Source organism: Nycticebus coucang, chromosome 14, assembly GCF_027406575.1.
Source record: "Nycticebus coucang isolate mNycCou1 chromosome 14, mNycCou1.pri, whole genome shotgun sequence".
NCBI classification, from domain to species: domain Eukaryota; kingdom Metazoa; phylum Chordata; class Mammalia; order Primates; family Lorisidae; genus Nycticebus; species Nycticebus coucang.
The window spans coordinates 1,926,209-1,948,088 of NC_069793.1; the positions used below are offsets into that span (position 1 = coordinate 1,926,209).

Genomic DNA, 21,880 nt, shown 5'->3' on the forward strand with positions numbered 1-21,880 from the left:
GACTCAGCCACACTGCCTGGCCCAGGCCCTGTGAGGACAGGGTCTTCTGCTTGGCACACTGATGTTCGAGGAGGTGCTCAGCCAAAATTTCAAAGATCTTACACCTTTGAAATATTTTCTACAATATGGGAAAACAAAAATAGTAGCACTACTCATTCTGGGCAGTCCTACGGCTGCACGCCGGCCCCAGCTCCTGTGCACAGGGTAGCCCTTCCCCACCGCACCCCACCCCACCCCATGGTTCTTCCTTCCCCTTCACCAGCACAGCACCACCCTGTTTTCCTAGTGACCTCACCTGGGGTCAAGGTGAGGCGCTGCTAGGAAGGCTCAGTGAGGTCCCTGCCCTGGGTGTGGGCCCCTGGGAGGTGGCCATGACAACATGCAGCCATAAGCCACAGCTGGCCTGAGGACCCCCAAAAGCCTTATCCTCACTAGACCCACTGACCCCTGACCCCAGCTAAGGTAGGCTTTGACCCTGGCTCCTGAGGAACCCTGATCAGGCCAAGGCTGTGACTGGTGAGAGAGAAGCTCTGAGGACCCCTGCTCCTTCTTAAGGGGAGACCCACCTAGTCACACTGTCTGACATGGCTGCACCCAGGAGTATATGTGTGCTGTTGTCATGGTTACATGGAAACCACCTGTTCTGGGAGCCCACCAGCCACACTCACCTCCCAGTAGCCAATGGCTTTGCCCCAACCACTTGCTCCTGAAGAAAGGGGTGCCTGCCGCACCCTAAAGCAACCTGGGGATCCCCAGCCTCTCCCACCTCTGCAATGAAAGAGAGCTTTGGCCATGGATAAACTTTAAAGCTGCAGAGGCCCAGAGTCACAGGCAGACGTGTGTGCTATCCCAGCAGGCTCTGGGTTTGGGGGTTGGGGTGGGTACAGTGGGTGGGGATTCCTCCGCAAGCCTTCCAGCCAACCTCAATCCTTTCAAGAGTGCCTCTCAGGTAGAGACCTGCAGGGCTTCTGCAGCCTGCTGGGGACACACGTGCAGCACCCCACATGCTGGTAAGGAGGGCCCAGCAGATAATGGGCAGTAGAGATATGGACATGGGTAGCCTGGACCCAGAGCTCTCAACAGAGGGTAGACTGGTGGTCTCAGATCGGACCACTTCAGCCCAAGCCTCGTGTGGTCAGCAGCCTCCAGACTTCAGCTTCCCAGCCAGAAAGCAGCCCTGCCTAGACTGCCCACCAGCCCACCACCTGCCAGAAGCCCCTGGCCAGAGGCCTCAGGACTTCCTGGTACCATTTAGTGTCTGGGCTGGACTCTGAATCCACACCTCTGCCCCCCACACCACCACCACAGAGGAGCTGGCAAAGTCCAGGAAGAAGTGACAACAGCAGAGTCTGACCTCACCTGGCAAACGGGGGACAGGGTGCCACTGACAACCAGAACTGGTTTATCTAGGTTTGCCCAGCATAGGAGTGTCCCAGTAGAGCAGCACTGCTCCACAGACACCCCCAGGTCTGCCGGGGGCCCAGCCTTCGGAGGCTGTTCTGTCCAGATCTAGGCCAGGCTGAAAACTTCCAGGTGGCAGGTTAGGGGACCACATAAACTTTATTGTACTCCAAGTCTCAGGAGTCTTTGTACAAAAATAAGTCTTCCTTATTTGTCCAGTATTGGACAAATTGTCCAGTATAAGTCCAGTATTGCCAGGACTGTCCCTTGACAGTTCAACTTAATGTGCAGAAAACAGATTCTCTGAGTCGTTATAAAATTCTCTCCCCTCCAGAAGAATGTGTAAATCCAGGCGCCCCAGCGCCATCGCAGAACACCTGAGGAGGGGCGGCGTGGGAGAAGCTGTCAGCCCGAGACCGACCGGTTTCCACACCCGCATCTGGTCATGCTAGTCGCGGTGAGGCAGAGTCAGCGCGACAGTGGGGACGCAGCGTGGCCGGTCCACCTTGCGGGCTCCCAGTCGAGGCGCTCGGCGTCCAGGGCTGCGACTGCTGGGGGAGGGCGGGGAACCGACTGAATCAACGGGGGCTCCACGAGGGGCAGGACCCCCCACCCCCCGGCCCTGCCCTGCCCTGCCCTCCATGAGCAGAATCGGCAGTTTCACCTGCCTCGCGGGTTTTTGAGTCTGAGGCCCGAGACGGGGTGGGGGCGGGGCGAGCGCTCGGGGCCGCGGGTGACTCAGGGCTCAGCACCCGCCGACTCATTTCTGCCGCCCGCCCGGAGAACGATTTGCAATGCAAAGTCACCCCGCCTCCAGCACCCCAATCCGGCCCGCAAGCACTCGGGACCTCACCGGCCCGACGGCCGCTCCCCTCCCCTCGTCTCCCCCGCCCTCCACTCGGCAGCGCGGCCGCAAGAGGAAGTTTTGCAATCCCGGACAAACAAACGCCGGTCTTGCACAGGCTTGACAAAGTTGGGGGGAAATGAAGAGTGAGTGAAATGGAAGCCATCGCCTGGCCTGGCGTTCGGCCCGGCGGGTGCTCGGGCTCGGGGCGCACCCGCAGGGCTGCCCACCTCGCCACCCCTCCTCCCTAAGGCCCGCCGTTACCTCAGCAGCCCCCTAACCAGCTGGAGAACTCGAGCAGCTCGCGCTCCGCGGGGCTCAGCTCGCCCTCGCAGCCGCTGTCTTCTGAAGAGTAGGCGGAGCGCGGGGAGCCAGGCTCCGAGCTGCGCCCGTGACCTGGGGACGAAGAGGCGCAGGAGGGTGAGGCAGCGGCAACTGTGGTCCCGGATGGCTTGCGGGACGCAGAGGGCTGCCTGGCCGGCTCCAACAGCCCCCCAGCCAGCGCAGTGCGCACGGCGTCGTGCTCCGCCAGCAGGCGCTGCAGCGCGCGTATGTACTCCACGGCTGAGCGCAGCGTCTCCACTTTGCTCAGCTTCTTGCTGGCGCCGCCGTGCGGCACGTGCTGCCGCAGCGCTTGGAAACCCAAGTTCACCAGTTTCACGCGGTTGCGCTCGCGCTCGTTGCGCCTAGCCACGGCCGCCGCACCGTCCCCGGCTTCTGCCGCGCCTGGTCGCCGCCGCCGGCTGCAGCGCAACAGTTCCGGGGACAGGGGTCTTCGCCGGGCAGGGCAGCCGCCAGGGACGCCGTGCGCCGGGGGCGCGGGCCTGAGCAGCGCGCAGCCTTCCATCGCTCGCGCATCCGAGTCCCAGAGCGCCGCAGGGAGGTGCAGGCAGAGGAACCGGGGCGGTGTGAGGAGCCGTGGCGCCCCAGAGGGGCCTCTGGCACTGCCCGGCCAAGTGTCCAAGGTCTTCGGGAGCCTGGGACCAAGAGGCGCCAGAGGCCGGGAGGTGGCGGGCCTTGTGCGCCGGGAAGCGTGGAACGCTCGTGTCCCGCGCGTGCGGCCGGACGCTCCTCAGGTCTCTTCAGGCGCAGGGCAAGCGACTCAGTTTTAAATGTATAGATAACCCTCCTCCGCGCCACCGCCTCCTTTCTCACGCCCTCCCTTGCCTCGCCCTCCCGCCACGCTGCACCCTCCCCCTCGCGCACACATTCTGTAAAGCCCAAAGGAGCGCACCTCCCCACACACACCCTGTCCCTCGGGCGCAGTTTGCAGAGCCCAAGTGCGCCCCGCTAGCGCAACCTGCAGGTCCCCAGTGCGCCCCACCTCCCCGCTTTCAGCAGGTGCTCGGTTCTTCCCCCAGAGCAAAGTACGCAGGTCTGGGTGTAAGTCTCCCGGCCACTGTCTTGTGTCGCAGGTGCACTCCTCCCCCACCCCCAGGAGCTGTCAGAAGGTCCCTAGGGCAACTTTCCCATACCCCCTACCCCCGCGCGCAGACACCAAGTCCCAAGATCCTGGAGCTCTCCGAACGCTCAGCGCGCGCAGAGGGAGGGAAGGCGTGGCCAGGACACAGGCAGCCTTCCCCACGGCGCGCTAGACCCCCCGGGGCAGCACGCGCCGGCCAGCCCTGCACCCCTGAGTCCCGCCCTCCTGGGGCTCAGAAGGCGGAGGCCAGAGTCAGAACCAATCGTGTGCCGCCCGCGTGGCCAATGGCAGCCGGCATGGCCCCACGCCCGGCCCCAAGGAGGAAGCGCGTACGCCTGGCGCGTGGCTCCTGAGAAGCGTCTCTAACAAAGCTCCGGGTCCACTCAACTCCGTCAGGCTCTTCCCGCACCACTGGGCTTGCGCGCTCCCCCCACGCACACCTGTGCCTAGCCAGGTGCACACCTGTGCCTAGCCGGGTTCGACCCGTGCATTTGTCCGCTGGGACGCGGGGTTTCCAATGTAGCCCCTCGGGCGGGGCGCGGCTTAGGGCACGCTGGAGACCGAGGTAGGGTGGGAGGCTCAGGTGCGCTGGACGCCTTCCCCTTTCTGCTCCTCTCCCCAGTGCCTCCAAGCACAGCTCTCCGGTAGTTTCTGCGCACCCTGTGCCTCAGGGGCTCCGGGCGGCGCCTTGAACTCCAGAGGCACGAGGTTAGCATCCAACAAGTTAAGGCCTGGCTTTCAGGCCCGTCCCGGTGCCCTGACGCAGCCCTCTCAGTTTCCAGTAACACCCCCATCCCCACCCCACCCTCGCACTGGGTCCTGCCCTCTTCTTCCGGGTCGCTCCTCTTTTTCTAGCCCTGGACTATTTTGTCTCAGGGACACCTTCAGCTTCCTCCACCCACCGCCGCTTGGCTTGAGCCTCCCTCCCTACCTCGTCCCCGGAGAGCGCTGAGGTTGGGCCCGTGGAGGAAGGCCGGGTCTCCCTCCCAGGGAAAATAGGATATCCAGAGAATCTGGCCAGTGGGGTGGAAATGGCAGCGAGGTTCTGGGAGGACAAGGACGGAGAAAGTTTGCAAAACATGCTGTGAATGGGCAGCACCTCTCTCCAGAGAGTTTTGTTCCTGTTGCTGTCCAGGACCTGGAGCCAACCTCAGGGTAGCTTTGGCCAGGGCCAGTTTTTCCCGGTTTTCCCAGAGGACCAGATGGCCATAGGTGGAGACCCATGGGACCTCAGGGAATGGAATGGTCGGTGGACTCCTTTCCTGTTTTGGCTGGTGAAAGCCCCTCCTCCAGGAAGCCCACTCTGAAGGATTCTGCTGGGCTAGTCTGCCTGGCCGTCCTGTTTTGTGAAGTGGCCTGGGAGCTGGTGGGCATCTGTCTCCCTGTTTGGCTTATGAGAAAGCTGACTCAGACTCAGAGGACCCGGGTTGTGTTCACAGTCGCCCCTCTGCTCAGTGGAGCAATGCAGGTAGAAATCAGGGCCCTGATTCTGAATCTAGGTTCCCCAACCCGGGCAGATGCCAGCTCACCCTGGCACCCCCTCCTTTCCTGACAGTCACTGCCAACCCCAGCCTGAGATGGACTGGCCTGTTGTGCCTGCCCACCTGTGTCGAGGCTACAAGAAAAAGTGCCGGGAAAACTCCAGAGGCTGCAAACTGGGCCTGAGAAACCCTGGCTGTACTTCCCTCCACATCCTGGGCCTGGAGACCCTCAAAACAAACCACCACGTGTTAGAAGCTTAAACAATGATTTCTCGTAGTTTCTAGTTTCTCAGGATTCTCTGGGATGGTGGGTGTTCCCCCTGCTGGTCTCATGGCTATGTTCAGTATGGGGTGGGGGACAGCTGGGTCTGGCCTGGGCACATCTCCACAGCTGAGTTCCGGGATCTCAGGACCAGAACCTTGGAAGTAGACCCAGAAACTTCGTCTGCAAAGCTCATGACCTTTTCTTTCTGCTCTGTCCACCTGGCACAGCTCTGTCCCCATTGGCCAGCACCTCTCTCCACCTCCACCCTCTCTGCCATCACTAGTCCTCCCACCACTATGAAACAGCATCTGCCCCCTCCGTCTTAAAACACTCATTCCCTAAGGACTCAGGGCTCTCCACAGAATGGCCCCACACACCACACACTATTCAACACTGCCGCCCCTCCCCTGATCTGAAGTGGGCTCTCTACTGAGTGGATGGGTCTCCATGCTGTCTGGGTTACCTTCTGTTCCAGAACTCTGGGACCCTCACTCCGTCCCAAGAACCATAGCCTTAAATAAGTGTGGTGCCCACAGGGCGTTTCCTGCAGAAATCGCCGAATGTTTGTCAACCCAAGGATGCATAGGAATGGTCTGGCCGCACCACAGGACCTCACCTAGCTCTGATGCACGCGGCGGCACGGGCCAGCCTTGGGAACACCACACTGCTGAAGGACCCAGGCCCAGAGGTCACACAGAGCATGATTCTGGTCATAGGAAATGTCCAGAATAGGTAAATCTACACGGATGGTCAGTGGTTGCCCAGGCTGGAGAGTAGAACCAGGGGTTGGGTGACAGCTAAAGGTACAATGTTTCTTTGAGATGATGAGCATGATCTAAAAGGGATTGTGGGGATGGTGAATAAAGCTTGTGAAGCATACACTTTAGATGAGCAGGCTGCATGGCATGGGAACCCCGTCTCAGTGATGCAGTGGGGGAAAATTAGAACGTGAGCTTGCCACCCCGAGAAACAAGTCTTCAGGCCTGGCAAACGTCGCCTGCAGAGACTGGCACGAAGGGTTCTCAGGATGTGGGTGTGTCTGTCACAGCTCTGCTGCATCTGTGGAGCTTGGTCAAGGGGATGAACAAGTGTGGCCACACTCCACCAAAACTTGGCATGTGGACGCAGACATCTGAACCCCAGAGCATGTGTATGTGTCACAAATTGGATTTTTCTTTTGTGGTTAAATACACACACATACCACGTGCCTTCTTAACTACATTTGGGTGAACAGTCAGTGGCACTAAACGCAACTCACAGGGCTGTGCAGCCGCCATCACCCTCCGTCTCTAGAACTTTCTCATCTTCCCAAACTGAAGCTCTACCACATCAAACACCAGCCTCCCTCCTGCCCCTGCCCCGTTCTCCTTTATGTCTGTGAATCTGACCCCTCTGCGGTGCGGAGGAAAGTGCTATCAGTCCTGCACTGTGGGTCCTTCTGAGTCTGCCTTGTTGTGTCCTCAAGGTCCATCCACATGGCAGGAGGTGTCGGGGTCCCCTTACTGCGTAAGGCTGAGCACTGCCCCTGTGTGGATAGCCCACAATTTGTCCATTATCTGTCAGCAGACACTTGGGTTGCTCCCACCTTATGCTACAGGGAACAGGGCGGCTGACATCTAAACCTGCTTTCCATCCTCCAGGGGAAAAGTTCCAGCAACTCATGTGCTAATTCTCCACCTGCCTCCCTGAGGAACCGCCAAACCATTTCCCACAGTATTCCCACCAGTGATGCACATGGGTTCCAAGGTCTCCATGTCCTCACCAACATGTATTTCCTGGGGTTTTTATATATTTTTGATAATACCAAATGGGTATTAATTTTTTTTTTTTTTTTTTTTGTAGAGACAGAGTCTCACTGTACCGCCCTCGGGTAGAGTGCCGTGGCGTCACACGGCTCACAGCAACTTCTAACTCTTGGGCTTATGCGATTCTCTTGCCTCAGCCTCCCGAGCAGCTGGGACTACAGGCGTGTGCCACAACTCCCAGCTATTATTAATTTTAATTTTTAACCACTTAAGTTTTTTTTTTTTTATTTTTTTGTAGAGACAGAGTCTCACTGTACTGCCCTCGGGTAGAGTGCCCTGACTTCACATGGCTCACAGCAACCTCTAACTCTTGGGCTTAAGCACTGGCTGGGCACGGTAGTTCACGCCGGTAATCCTAGCACTCTGGGAGGCCAAGTCAGATGGACTGCTGGAGCTCAGGAGTTGGAGACCAGCCTGAGCAAGAGACAGAACCCATCTATACTCTACTAAGTAGAAAAACTAGCTGGGCATTGTGGCAGATGCCTGTAGTCCCAACTACCTGATAGGCTGAGGCAAAAGGATTGCTTGAGCCTACCCAGGGCAATAAAGTGAGACTCTGTCTCAAAAAAAAGAAAGAAAATTTAAAAACAGTTTGTAGCTTTCAGGCAATGTGCCTGGGTCCTCGGCAGCTACTCTAGAGGCCTGTCCTGTCCAGTTGACCCCTGGACCAGGCCACAGTCCTCCAAGGCTCTTCGCACTCAACTTGTGGTGGGCTGAACTCAGTCTCCTTCCCTGTCTGCCCATCCCAGCTCTGCATCAGAGAAGGCCCCTCCGTTGCCCCCATCAGCAGGGTGGGTGCCATCTCCCTCTCTTCCCTCTGCCCTTCCCTGCCACTTCTGCCAGGTTCCCACCTTGCCCTTAGGTGCTGTCTCCTGGGTTCTCGCCCCCTTATCTGTGCACTGCCCAGAAGCAGGGGCCTCACCAAGCCCAGCAGTTCAGGCCTGGCCTCAGGGCACTGTCCTGGCTCCCTTGAAGGCTGTCCCCTACCAGCCTCCTGCCCTGCACAGCCATCACGTCACCTGGAAGCAGCTCCACCCCCAACACTCATGCTTCACAAGGCTTGTCACTCCCCACACCACACTGAGATTTGGGGGCTGTCCCTGTTCTGTGGCTTAGCCTGGCCCTTGCCCTGTGCACCCCCTGAGTGAGTGCCTGAGCTCAGACAGCACTGGGCAAGCATTGGCAATGGGGAGCATTCAGCCCAGTGGGTCAGAGCCACTGTAGCCAAGGGCAGGAAGAGCCACCAGCATCCAGGCCCAGCTCTGCAGTGGACAGCACAGGGTTCTGCAGCTGAGCATTCCACTGGCCAGTCTGAAATCCCCATGGGCTGTGTGGAATTGGGGTGCCCTGGGGAGACATGAGTGCCCAATATATTGGCAGGCGACATATGTGAAGGGCAGTTGGGGAGATACAGAGGGATACGTGGAGGCCTGGGAGCTGGTGTGGACCTGCGGTGAGTGGTGCTGCTGGGTATAGGGCAGACTGGCTTCAGCATGTACCCACAGCCAGGCACAATTTCTGGTCTGTTCTTTATAAGCCATGTGGCCTCAGGACTAACCTCTCTGCTCCTTGGTTTCTGGTGTATAGAATGGGGAGGGAGATGGTTGCGGATACCTGCAGAGCATGGGTGGGGGCCGGGCTGGCCCAGGGTGCTCTGATCAGACTGTGCTGGACATGGTGGTGACCCCAGACCTGCTTGGGGGCAGCAGCAGAGAACTGGGGCAGCTCCATGGCTGTGAGGGCTTTCCAGGGCCACTGCTGCTTGCACAGGCCCAGGCAAGGCCTCTGCCCCTCCAGGGGCACCATGTCCTATTGCTGGCTGCCTGGCTGGGCTGCAGGTCACATCAGGGCTGGGAGGCTGGGAGCCCAGCACAACTACAACATGTGCCTCCTAGGTGACTTTAAATCACCTAATAACCAATGTTTCAAAGCGTAAGAGGAACTGGGGAGTCAAGTCTAATATGTACAAAATGTTAGCATGTCAGCATATAATCAATATAAAAAAACTACTGAAGAGATATTTCAAGTTTTCTTTTTGTACTCTAAAGCTTCAAAATCAGATGTGCATCTTTTTACACTTAGAGAATCTCTGTACTTGGACCAGCCACATTTCAAGTGGCCAGTGGACACCCGTGGCTGGTGGCCATGGCCCAAAGGTGGCAGAGCCCAGCAGAGTCTCTGGGGGAGGACACAGGCACAGCTCTGAACCAGAAGAGCACGGTGCCCAGAACGTGCTGAAATTATTCCCAGACCAACCAATTCTAAACCCCTCTAACCCCCCTGGCCTGTTCCTTTCTTTAGACACCGTAAGTTTCTTGCTCAGCACCCCCAACTCCCTCTGCCTTCTGACAGACCCCATGTCCCTGCCCCCTGCTGTGGTGTGGCGTGCCACCCCCACTTTGGGAACTGTGAGAATAATAAGTACCTTTTCAGTGGCAATTGACTCCTGATCAGTTGGTCTCACCACACCTGAATAATAGTGAAACCTACATTTAACAACACCTGTTGCCTCACATGACCGAGAGGGAACTGAGGCCAGAAAGAAGCCAGTCACTCAGTTCAGTTGCTCCTGCCTTACGTCACATCCTGGGCCCTGCGTTGGGGCTCGGGCTGAGAAGGGCCTCTGCGCTGTGACTCCAAGGACTGGTCCTGCCCAGGCAGGAAGCAGCCACCCCAGCTCCCCATGGCCAGGCCATGGTTGTCCTCCCAGGAAAACAGGAGGCTGCCAGGTGTCAGATCACCAAGACAGTCACCATATGTTTGAGATGGAACAAAATCTCAAGGCTGTATTTTCCTTTTTTAAAACTTCAAATTAATACGAAGGTACAAATGTTTAGGTTACATTTTCGTTTTTGTTTCTAAGATAAAGTGCAAGTTATAGCTGAGCCCTTCACCCAGGGAGTATGCTGAACACCCCCAGGCTGTGCACATTAGGGGGGAACCCGCCAATCACCCTCCCTCCTCTGCCCTCCCCGCCCTCTCCCTCCCCTCCCCCTTGCTAGACCACGCTTGTATTTTTCTTTCGTGTGAGGATGAAGTTGTTTATCTACTGGTTTCACATTAGTATTGAGTACATTGGATGGTTGTTTTTCCATTCTTGTGACACTTTACTAAGAATGTGTTTCAACTCCATCCAGATAAATATGTACAAAAGAAGTGACAGATCTTTATGGCTGCATAGTACTCCACGGTACACTTGGGGTGTTTCCACATCTCGGCAACTGTGTTAGGCTGCATTTCTGACCACAGCACATAAAATAAGGAGGGAAATGGCCAGAGTGTAGTCACATGGCAAATTCTGGGAAAATAAAAGAGCGATCTTCTAAATAACTCTTGGGTTAAAGAAGATATCAAAACAGCAGTTACAGGCCTTTTGAAAATAGCCATGAAACTAAGTCCTATAAAACCCTATCCAAAAACAATTTAATAACCTTCAATGAATTTCTTTAAAAAAAACAAGAAAAATTCAGCAGAAATGAACAAAGCATTTAACTCTAGAATGTCAGGAAAAGAAAAATCCAAAATAAATTTAAAAGCTGTAATAAGGGCTAATCAATGGTGATGAGGAATGATACTAAGAAGGCAGAAAAGTGAACTTTTAACTAAGACAATAGATGAAAACTGATTTTTTAAAAGGCCAACGAAATAGGCAAATCTAAAGAAAAAGGAAGAGAACGCATCCTTTAAAAAATAACAAATATGAAAGGTGACTTAAGTACAAATATGAAAACGATTAAACATTAAAGAAACATTTCCACTTAGGACCAAGGTGAAGTAACAGGAACTGAGTTTATACACACCCCCAAACAACAACAAAAAGGACCAAATTCAGGAAACAAAGGTTTCAAGACACTGGACATGAAGCAGAAAAGGCTCTCAGGAGGCAGGGAACAAGTGAGGGCCCTCACTACTGCCCAGCTGTGGCCTTGAGAGTTCCGACCATGGCCCAGAAGGTGGCAGAGCCCAGCAGAGTCTCTGGGGGAGGACACAGAGCTCAGAGCCACAGGGCTGGGGTCCCGGGACAGAGGAGCAGGTGGGAGGCTGCACAGAGGGAGAGCCCAGAGAAGCTCAGGACATGCACGTGAGGAAGTCAGAGGCTGGGGAGGGAATCATCCTGAGGAATTAGAGAACAAAGCCCAGCTCTCACTCAGGATAGAAATAGGGCCGTTCCAATCAGCAGACACAGGAAATCTCATGACTTAGGAGACACCAGGCAGAGTAACGGCAGGAAAAACCTGAAGTTGCTGTGAGTTAGGCCAATGCTGTGGCACTCTAGCTGGGGCCACACCCCATCTCAAAAAAAAAAAAAAAGAGGTAAGTGACTATTTAAACAAAAACAGTTACTACTTAGTGTGGGGTTAAAAGCATATGTAGAAAAAGTTTGTATGACCATAAGACAAAGGCCAAGAAGGAAGAAATGGAGGTGTACTCTTGTTAAGGTTCTTATGCTGTAGTGAAGCTGTATGTCTCTGGAAGGCAGGCTGTGATGAGCTGAGGATGTAAGCCACAGCCCTACGGCAAACACTAAAATAAGAAAAGAGGCTCAGCACCTGTAGCCCAATGGTTAAGGCACCGGCCACATACACAGGGCTGATGGGTTCGAAGCCGGCCCAGGCCTGCTAAACAACAATGACAACTACCACAAAAAAATAATAATAGCTGGGCATTGTGGCAGGTGCCTGTAATCCCAGCTACTTAGGAGGCTGAGGCAAGAGAATTGCTTAAGCCCAAGAGTTTGAGGTTGTTGTGAGCTGTGATGGCACAGCACTCTACTGAGGGCGACATAGTGAGATGCTGTTTCAAATAAATAAATAAATAAATAAATAAAATAAGAGTCATAGTGAATAAGACAATGAAAGAGCTAATAGACTCATTCAAATTCATTCCCCATCCCCCAACAAAAGCCAAAAAAATAGAGGAAAAGGAACAGGTAGAACAAATAGAAAACAGAAGGATTACATACTCACCTGACTCTCTGCCTCCTTCACACAGCACATTGCAAATATAAAGAGACAAATATGTTAAATGCAAGATGATGGGACAGCAGGCAGCTTCTAAGGAGGCTCCAGTGTCCTGGTATTGATGGCCAAGGCTGACACTTGGCTCAATCAAGGAATTTAAAGAAGCACCTAAAACCTAACCAAGGCAATATTTTAATGGGCTGAGTGCAGCGGCTCACACTTGTAATCTTAGTGCTTGAGCTTAGTCCCTTGAGCTCTGGATCCCCCCACGTCCCCAGCTCCTGGCTGTGCCATCTCAGCCTGCGGGATTCGTGCCAGCATCTGGAGTTCGAGACCAGCCTGAGCAAGAGCATGACCTCATCTCTACTAAAAATAGAAAAATGATCCAGGTATGGTGGCGGGCATCTGTAGTCCCAGCTACCTGGGAGGCTGAAGCAGGAGGATTGCTTTAGCCCAGGAGTTGGAGCCAACGCACCCGGCCTTTTCTATTCTTTTTATTCAAAGCTGACTGAGCTAGTCACAGACCCCAGTGTCACTGTCAGAGTACGTTCATCAAGCATTTCCACCTCCAGCTGAGGTGTGACAGCTCTGTGATATTAAGGCCACTCTGCAGGAAATGTCCGTCTGCTTCCTCCGCGTACACCCTGTCAGTGCTCAGCTGAGTGCAGGGTCTCCACAGAGAAGCCTGTCACACTGATTTCTAGAAACCTCCCTCCAGTTTTGTCATTATTATGACTGGTGTCTTTTACTGTATTTTTAGGCTGGCTGCTACAGACATCTCAGGAGCAGTTTCTCAGTCCCTCCCACTTCCGTATCTTTTCCAGCATCTTCCAGAATTTCTCTCTTTTATTCTTTGAACACTTCCCTCGAAGTGTTAGCAAGGTGGGTGTCCTGTGGGTTTCCCTCCCCCCTCGCATGTACATGACGACCACACTCCACGGAAACCCTGTGCTCCATGCTTTGGAACGTGACCTTTCCCAACGCCGCTCTGAAAACCGAGTGCCTCTCGTCCTTGCTGTGCTGGGTGGTCTGCCTATTTGCTCCAGACCATTCCAGGACTTTGATATGAAAGCTCACTCTGGTGCGTCAAGTTCCTCCTCACCTGTTCTCCCTGGCCTGCTGGGGCCCTTCCTCATGGTCCCTCACAGCTGAGGTGCTTATTATCTCTCGAGACACTCCTCTCTCTCATTCCCTTGTCCATCTGTGACCTTCCTGTCTGATCAGTTCCCTTATACTTTTGTCCCACACCTCATAGGGTCCCCTTTATGGTTTCCATCTCACTGTTCTTCCTGAACCTTTGAGAACAATTCCTCCACTGGGCATTAATAGTCCCACTCACTGTTACTGAGCGCTGTTCCACCGCCATGTCCCTGGCTCCTGGCTGTGCCTTCTCAGCCTGTGGGATATGTGCTGGGCCCTCCCGTACATCTCTGGGGTTCCATCTGCACCCTGCCAGCTTCCCGGCTCTGTCTTCCAGCACCTCATCATACGTCATCTGATTATAGCACTTCTGAGTCTTCTCTTGGGTGGCTTCGCCCGTGAGTCCTCGTTCCCGCTGGGGTGACAGTGGCTCCGTCTGGCTAGGGTGGGAGTGAGGAGATCCCAGGCCCGGCCTAGCCCAGCATACCCATTGAAGAGGGAATCCAGGTGTCTCCAAGTCAGGGAGCAGATGGCAAATGTGGGGAGTGTGGAGTCTAGAATTCTCTCTGCATGTCACATTGGAACCAGAGGAACTACTAACGACTTATGGCATTTGAGAGAGACAGATGAGCAGAGAAGACGTGTGTGAACGTATAGCTCGTCCTTGGCTATGTGGGCATCAGCCACGCCTGGTGCCCAGATCCTGACTTCTGGAAACATCTGCCACCAGAAGAAGCAGAGCTCCTCAGAGCAATGGCTAACTCCAAGGTCAGGGCAGAAAGGGCCCAAGATGAACCCAGGACATCTTGTTTTATCAGAAAGTAAATAAGCTGTAAACAGCAAAGGGACCTCTTGAAATGACACAGAAACCACCCCAGGCAATTTCAGCATCAAAATAAGTAACAGTAGGAATGGACCACTGAATGAAACAGATGTCCACGGGTTCACACTGAGCTCACCGGTCATCCATTCACTCATTATGGGCAGGACAAGGAAGCTCTTCCTGGCAGGTAGATTCCACCTAATGATGTAGCAGGGAGGATGCGCTGAGATCACCTCTGGGCAGTCATCATGGCAATAATCTAGGCACAGGTCTCAACTCATGCTAAAACTAGTGAGTGAAAGTCTGACATAGTTTCATAGGTCCTCCCCACAACGTAAATCACACAGAGCAGAACCCTGCCTGATGCACCTGCCCGGACTCGGAGCTGGTCTGATGGGCCTTCCTCTCTGTGCCTGGTGGAGTGACAGGACACGTGTGAACATCCTCCTCAGACAACAGCAGACAGGAGGCGACAGACACATGGGAAGCAGCAGTTTTTAGACCCAGGGCAACAGGCAGTGAGAGACCCCAGAGAGCTGTGGGGCAAACACAGTGAGCTAGTGACTTCCCAGCCAGTGGGGACCCACAGGGGAAGAGACAGGGAAGCTGAGGCGTGGGGGTTTCCAGGAAGGTCTCTGAAGAGAGAGGGCGGGGAGAAAGTGAGAACAGGGGCTAGGGGAGAGAGAGATAACACTCTTGGGATCGGGAGAGGCTCCCTTTGAGTCGTTGGCTAAAAATTGGCCCACGTGGGCAGGGAAAGAAGCTGCCTGAGGCTGCAGAAAGAACCACCAGAGGAGAGCTTGCAGGGGTCTGGAAATAGCTTGTGTTCTCACCAAGCTATTGGTGAGAGGGTGTCAGGGTGTCAGGAAGAGTCTCTCTTGAGTGCTGATGCTAAATCAACCCTAAACTAAAGTCAGCTCTGGATTCCCCCTAACAAGCCTTGGAAGAACTTACAGATATCAAGGAGCTTCACAGTGTGTCAGAACAAAATATAATACCAGTTAAAGGAATGCAACTAAATCCAACATCTAACAAGGCAAAATTCACAATAAAAAATGACAAGGTGAGCAAAGAAGCAGGAAAATGTGATCCCAAACCCGAAGGAAAAAACAGTCATTAGAAACAGACCCAGGAAGGACAGAGAAGCTACAGTGAAACAACAGACAAAATCGTTAAAACGGCTGCTTCAGGCGTATCCCACATGTTCGAGAAGGCAGGTTTTACAGGAAGCAGAGCTAAAGCTGGGCGGGTCAAGGCTCATAGCTGGAGAATGGGCAGAGCTGGGAGAATTCTTTGTGCTGGGTTTTTTTTAAAACTTTTTTGTCACTTTTTTGCACTTCTGAAATTTTATCAAAACAAAAAGTTAACAGATAAAAGGTGGGGGGTGGCCCAAGAGCATGGAGCCCCAGGACTCACAGAATTGAGTCCATGCCTTCTACTGGTGCGTTTACCCAGGGTACTTCAGTGCAATTCACCGTTAACTCCCCAGAGAGAACCCGCTTTGGTGGAGACCATCTGCCTGCGGGGCAGTCCCAGCCTTGAGACTAGAACAGAGGACGACAGTGCACACCTGAGGGCTGGCTGGGGGACCTGCACGAGTCACCCACTGCCCATGGAGGGGTGGCACTTTGCCCTGCTGGTCTCCCCAGCATCAGGCATTGCTGCTGATGGCCGTGGTGAAGGGGCTGGCATGTGTGCACGCACACACCATGGCTTTTAGGGATCCAAGAGCTCATCCCAATGTTGGATTTTCCTTGGATCTGTTGCTCCTTCTAGATTCTGGAGATTTTCTAACCTCGATTTTGGGCTCAGAACCTGGCCAGCTGGGTGAGGTCCCCATTCCAGCTGCCAACACCAGCGTTTAGGTGTTAGCATTCACTGTTGTGTGGACAGACTGGTGGGCAGGGGCAGGACAGGGAGGCCAGCTGGGGGCTGTTGTGGGCAGAGAAGGGAAAGGTGATGGTGGCTGCAGGAAAGAGCCACAGACTTAAGACCATTCTGGACACTGTGTCCAGTGGAACGAGCAGGCACAGTTGGACAGAGGCTGTGAGATGCTACATACATGGGGTCTCCAGAGTCATCAAATGCACAGAGACAGAAGGCAGGAAGGTGGGTGCCAGGGCTGGGGAGCCGGCGTTTGATGGGGCAGAGCTTCAGCTCTGCCTGTGAAGGGTGCACAGGCAGCACCCTGAAGATGAGCGTTCAGGAGACAGTTGCTGGGGCGGCGGTGCAGGACGTGACTGTGACCAATGCCACAGAGTACTCAATGGGTGCGGGTGGCAAATGTTGTGTTTTGTGTGTACGACTACAAATTCTTTAAAAAACAGATGCCTCCTGGAGAAACCGCATGTGCAGCTGCTGGCAGGCAGGGAGGGAGGTTCAGCTGACATCAGAGCCTCAGCTCCAGGGGATTGAACCGCTGCCTGTGTGGCTCTGGAAGCTGGCCACGGGGAAGTCAAGGTTCCCTTCTGGACTCATGGCTCTGGGATATCTGGGAACTACCCACATGGATGTGGGAGGCAGGCCATTAAAATTCTGCTGAGGGGCTCAAGGTGGGGCCAGGCTGGAGAGTCCCCTGTGCTCAGTGACAGTTGAGCCCCTGGGAACCGATGGAACCATCTAGGACCAAGTGTAAGGGGAGGAAGCCCCGTGTTTGGATCCTGGGAGAGCAGGAGGAGTCAGTGAGAGACAAGAAACTGACACGCAGACCAGAGTCCCCAGCATGGGGGGCTGAGGTCAGCTGGGCTTGGAGTGTGGATAAGAGCCCAAGGCCCCCAAGAATGACTCAGAATCCAGGACGCAGCTTCCTGCACTGTGGTCATGGTGCCCTGGGCCAAGCTGCCTCTGGTCTCCATTGAGGGCAGGGCAGTGGGCAAGGCCCAGACTGCAGGAAGGACACTGAGGGCCTGCACGGCCTAGGGCTGTGTCAGTGTGTGCAGCAGCCAGTGTCTTGGGCAAACTTCTAGGCTAAAAAGAGGTGGTTGTGCTTTCCCCATGCCCACAGTCACCCCATGGGGCTGCAGCAGTTCTGGGAAACGCGTCCCAGCTCAGCTATGGTGCCTCCCTGGGAATTAGTCCCTTTGGCTCCCACCTGCAATTCTCATCCTTTCAATAACTTTACTGAGGTATAATCCAGTCTTTTAAGTGTGCACATCCTCAGTGTCTCGTGCAGCCCTCACTGCTACCTAACTTTAGGACGTTGGCAGCAGCCCCCCAGAACCTCCTGCCCGTTAGCAGTTACCATCCCCCAGCAACCACCAATGCACCTCTTGACTGTGGATTTGCCTGTTCGGGGTGTTTCGCACAGAGTCACTCAGTCCTGCGCAGAGGGTTTTAAGCTGTACTTAACTTGCAAATGAAGACACAGTCATGCTCCCATCTGAGGAGATGGCCTGGCCGCACCCCGAAATGTGCCCCCTCTCTCCAAAGGGGTGGATCCCTTGCCTGGTGAGTGGCGTGCAGTCCCCATCCAGGTGAGTATATGTCCCCTTTGAAGCCTAAAATGTAAAGACTGAGATATAAAACTGGCTGCTATTAACACTCGAGTATTAAGAGGGAAGAGGGTAATAGGGCCAGATGTGACACATTTGCATCACAGAGAGGCGTCCTGAACTTCCCTCGCGGCTGCTATCTGCCTCCACCTCTGCCAGCCCTCAGCTGATGGCCTCTGCCTGGGGGCTGCCCTGGGCTTGCTCTCCCCGGGGTCCAGGCCAGCAGGGTCCTTCTGGAATCCAGCCGTGGTCATTTTCCACTGATCTTCATGGCAGGACTGGGAACTCACAGTGCTGGAGGGGCTGTTCCCAGCCGCTCTGCTCCTTATCTGCCCTGACTCCCCGTGTGGGCTCAGCTGTGCCAGCTCCCTCTGCCCCTGTTCCTCGCCTGGCGTGAGAGTCCCAGGTGGCCCTGGTGGCCGTGGCTTCCAGTCTCAAGGTGTCCCTGCACTACCTGGAGGAAGCGTCCGGCCTCCCTTGGGAACTCAGCCTTCTTGACAAAGAGGACCCCATGCTGGGCAGCTGGGAAGCAAAAATGTCACCAGCAGAATGTCACTGGGGTCATGGAGAAAGCGCCCTTTCCTTCCTGACTCCTAGAACCCTGACTCCCGGCTGTGGGAGAAACACGGAGACTGATGCTGCCTCTGGAGGACGCTCAGCAAAGCCTGTCCCTCAGCGGCACCACTGGCGTCCTCCTGAGGCCAGTCCTCTGTCCTATCAGGCCAGCTGCTGGGACACAGCCATGCAGGCCGTGTGGTTCACATACACATGGGCCTCAGCCACGCTACTCTGAGTGCCACATGATCCTGGGCAGGAGAAAAGCTCTGTTGACACTGTGATGATAGACACGGCAGTCTGTAAGCCCATGGGGGCAGTTTCAGTAATCGCCAGCTCCCATCCGGAGCGAGTTTGTATTCTAGTGAGGTCAGAGCAGTGCGCTTTGGTGAAGGTAGTGTCTGCTGCAAGACCCCGCCACCAGGGCGTGTTGGGTCCCTGGGACATACAGGGGCATCATCAGGGTCTGTCTCTGCTGTCAACAGGTAGGGCACTTAATGATCAGCCCTGGAGAGGGGGAGTCTGCTCAGAGCCAGGCACAACCTCTATCCCTGCAGCCACGGTCACTTCCTTCAGAGGCCCACTGGGCAATGACCAGGCAGCTGGGGGTGGGGGTTATGTGACATTCACAAACATCATGTCCCTCTGGTGAGCAAGCATCCCCTCGCCCGAGGTGGGTGAGCTCGCTGGCGACCACTCTCATGGGTCACAGATCATGTCATGGCCTCCGCCCTGCAGTGAGGTCTCACCACACTCCCAGACTTCTGCTGCCATCCCCTGAATGTGTGCCTCGCCAGGCTAAGCATCCAGCCCTCGGTAACTGACCACAACTTGGGGCGACTCATAGTTCTGACCTCTCCTAACTGACCACAATCGGGGGTGACCCATAGTTCTGACCTCTCCTCCCAGGCAAAAGGAACACCCAGGGCCGTGTGTGAGCCTCTGTGCCCGGGGAGCGGCTCCCAGACCCACTGTCCCAATGTCTCCCCATGTGATGGTTCCTTTCATGAACCAGGACCAGAAATTTCCCTCCCTGATCATCGGGTCACAGGGAACTTCCAGTGAAGCCACAGGTTTCCTTTTTTTATTTTTATTTTTTGAAAGGTAAAAAATGTTTAATAATAATACTGTGTATAATTATCTTCTACTCAGGTGGCCGTCCAGGGTGATTACTTATTTTCTCTCTGTTCACATTTTTAAAAAAGATAGCCCTGGGAGACAGAGTGAGTCTCTATCTAAAAAAATAAATAATAATAATAATAATTAACTATAAGCCTGCTTTGTCAAAATGTGCTTTTGTTTCCACACTTTTTAAAATTGGCTAGAAAATTTAAACTGTAACTCTCTACAACCTTGAAACTTCTCTAAAAGTAACTGCAATGTTGGAAATACTGTAGTTGAGATACTGTAGTTCTAACTACAATGTTGAGATACTGTAGTTCTAACATGAAAGATTCTAAATTATCTAAGTAATGTAAATAAGGTTCAGATTCCGAAATAGAAAAAAATTAACAAAAAACTTCTGGCTGGGTGCAGTGGCTCACGCCTATAATCCCAGCGCTCTGGGAGGCTGAGGCGGGTGGATCACCTGAGCTCAGGAGTTTGATTTCAGCCCATGCAAGAGCAAGACTGGGTCTCTAAAATTAGCTGGGCATTATGCCAGGTGCCTGTCGTCCCAGCTATTCGGGAGGCTGAGGTAAGAGGATCTCTTGAGTCCAAGAGTTTGAGGATGGCTGGAATCCAAGAGTTTGAGCTGTGACACAGGGCACTCTACTGAGGGTGACAAAGTGAGACTCTGTCTTTGAAAAAAACAAAACAAAACAAAACAAAAAAGAACTTCTGTAAACTTTTTCCAAAAGCTCCCTGCTAAAAATGATAACTATCTTTACCCGGTTGTGTATGTTCTGTGTGTTTTAGATACCCTCTTACTAAATGAGACGTCTTCTTTTCCCTAACAGTTACTTCTCTGCCAAGGTTTTACAATCAGTTCAACTACTTTTGCTGGAGTTGTCACTTTGCCTTCACGTTATCTGCCCAAGAAGAGACGTCACCTAATTCTCCAGTGAGGGGTGGCAGTTTACATCACAGCCACATTTTTATCCTGCTTGGTGATAAAAAACACCATTACTTTGCTAGATCTCAGCCACATCCCTGTGATTATAAGGAACAGACCACTTTGCAAACACTTTCACCTCATTCTGGCAACTTTTCTGTCACTGTTACTCTGCCTTCAAATTTGCAATAGGTAAATGGTAAAGATCAATTCTGATAGTTATTTGATAAAAAAAAAAATAGCTTGTTTTACATATTATAGCTTTGAAGTTCAATACTCTCAATTTAAAACTCTGAACTCAGTCGGTGGGGCGCCGGCCCCATATACCGAGGGTGGCGGGTTCAAGCCCGGCCCCGGCTGAACTGCAACCAAGAAATAGCCGGGCGTTGTGGCGGGCGCCTGTAGTCCCAGCTACTCAGGAGGCTGAGGCAAGAGAATCGCCTAAGCCCAGGAGTTGGAGGTTGCTGTGAGCTGGGTGAGGCCACGGCACTCTACGGAGGGCCATAAAGTGAGACTCTGCCTCTACAACAACAACAACAAAAAAAAAAACTTTGAAGAAAGGATATAAATACATTTTAAATGATTCCAGCACCATGTAGGTAAAAATAGATACATGTATGTAACATAAGTGAGTTGGCTGTTTGTAGTGAATGGTGTACAGTTTCCTATGTCCCCTCCCCCCCCTTTTTTTTTTCAGTCTCTGTAGAGACTGTCGAAAATTGCCAGGGCCGACTATATTGCAAGTCATCATCGCAGGGTATTGGGAACAGTTTTCAATTAGCAATAATCGCACCTTGGATAAACCTCATTGGCTACAATACTGCCACCGGGCAAAGCTCCTAGGTCTCCCCTTAAGACACTTTCTTTTACCAGCTCATGTACTTAAGATGCTTTCTTTTATCAGCTCGTGTACTTCTCCTGTCCTAACTTTTTTTTTTTTTGAGAGAGGGTGTCTCACTCTGTCGCCTGGGTAAGCACATGGTGTCATCACAGCTGACAGCAACCTCAAATTCTTAGGCTCCAGCACTCCTCTTGGCTCAACCTCCCAAGTAGCTGGGATTATAGGCCTCCACCACAACACCCAGCTAGTTTTTCTATTTTTAGTACAGATGGGGTCTTGCTCTTGCTCACGCCGGTCTCCAACTCCTGAGCTCAAGGGATCCTCCTGCCTCAGCCTCCCAGAGTGCTGGGATTGCAGGCGTGAGCTACTACTGCACCCGGCCCACAAAAAGCTCCCTAACAAAAATTAATTGGTATGCCTGATCTAATAATATATTTGTTCCTTTGAACATGGTATTTCCCAAAAGCAGTTATCTAACAGCAAAGCTTCATCTCACCCCTTTAAATACACATGTGCCATTAAACAAGAACTTGAATTTCCCTTTAGTTTTGTTTTCATTATGAATATAAACTTTATTAGGTAAGAGTTCCTCGGAATGAATTTAGGCAATGGAGTAAACAAGTTATATTAAATAGTAAATATTCTGACAGATGGGGCTTTCAAAGTGTTTCTTTGTCTTTCATATTCATTTTACATAGTGTGGACAGACAGTTGAAGGTTTCTCATGCAGATTTGCCTCAGTGACAGTGAAAACACAGCGTTCCAGGACTATCGGACAAACATAGCCCTACGAGGAC

The 21,880-nt window shown here is 53.4% G+C and overlaps 1 protein-coding gene and 1 non-coding gene across 3 annotated transcripts; both read right to left on the reverse strand.

The window, feature by feature from the left end:
• Positions 1 to 1,564: 1,564 nt before the first annotated feature.
• ASCL2 (achaete-scute family bHLH transcription factor 2) lies at positions 1,565 to 3,710 on the reverse strand. 2 transcript variants are annotated; one of them, XM_053561656.1, is made up of 2 exons: positions 2,510 to 3,710; positions 1,565 to 1,949 (listed from the first exon to the last, which is right to left on the reverse strand). In XM_053561656.1, the coding sequence occupies exon 1, from the start codon at positions 3,090 to 3,092 to the stop codon at positions 2,511 to 2,513; it is 582 nt and encodes a 193-aa protein (XP_053417631.1). In that variant the 5' UTR covers positions 3,093 to 3,710; the 3' UTR covers positions 1,565 to 1,949; position 2,510. The 2 variants fall into 2 exon arrangements, with proteins under 2 accessions (XP_053417631.1, XP_053417630.1); XM_053561655.1 differs by having other exon boundaries at positions 1,565 to 1,952.
• A 17,229-nt stretch (positions 3,711 to 20,939) lies between these two features.
• LOC128566286 (U4 spliceosomal RNA) lies at positions 20,940 to 21,080 on the reverse strand. The gene has a single exon (XR_008374547.1). It is a non-coding gene; the product is annotated as a U4 spliceosomal RNA (small nuclear RNA).
• Positions 21,081 to 21,880: the final 800 nt, after the last annotated feature.

Coding starts and splice junctions, on each gene's coding strand:
- ASCL2 (XM_053561656.1), bottom strand. CDS start 3,092: ATGGAAGGCTGCGCGCTGCTCAGGCCCGCGCCCCCGGCGCACGGCGTC.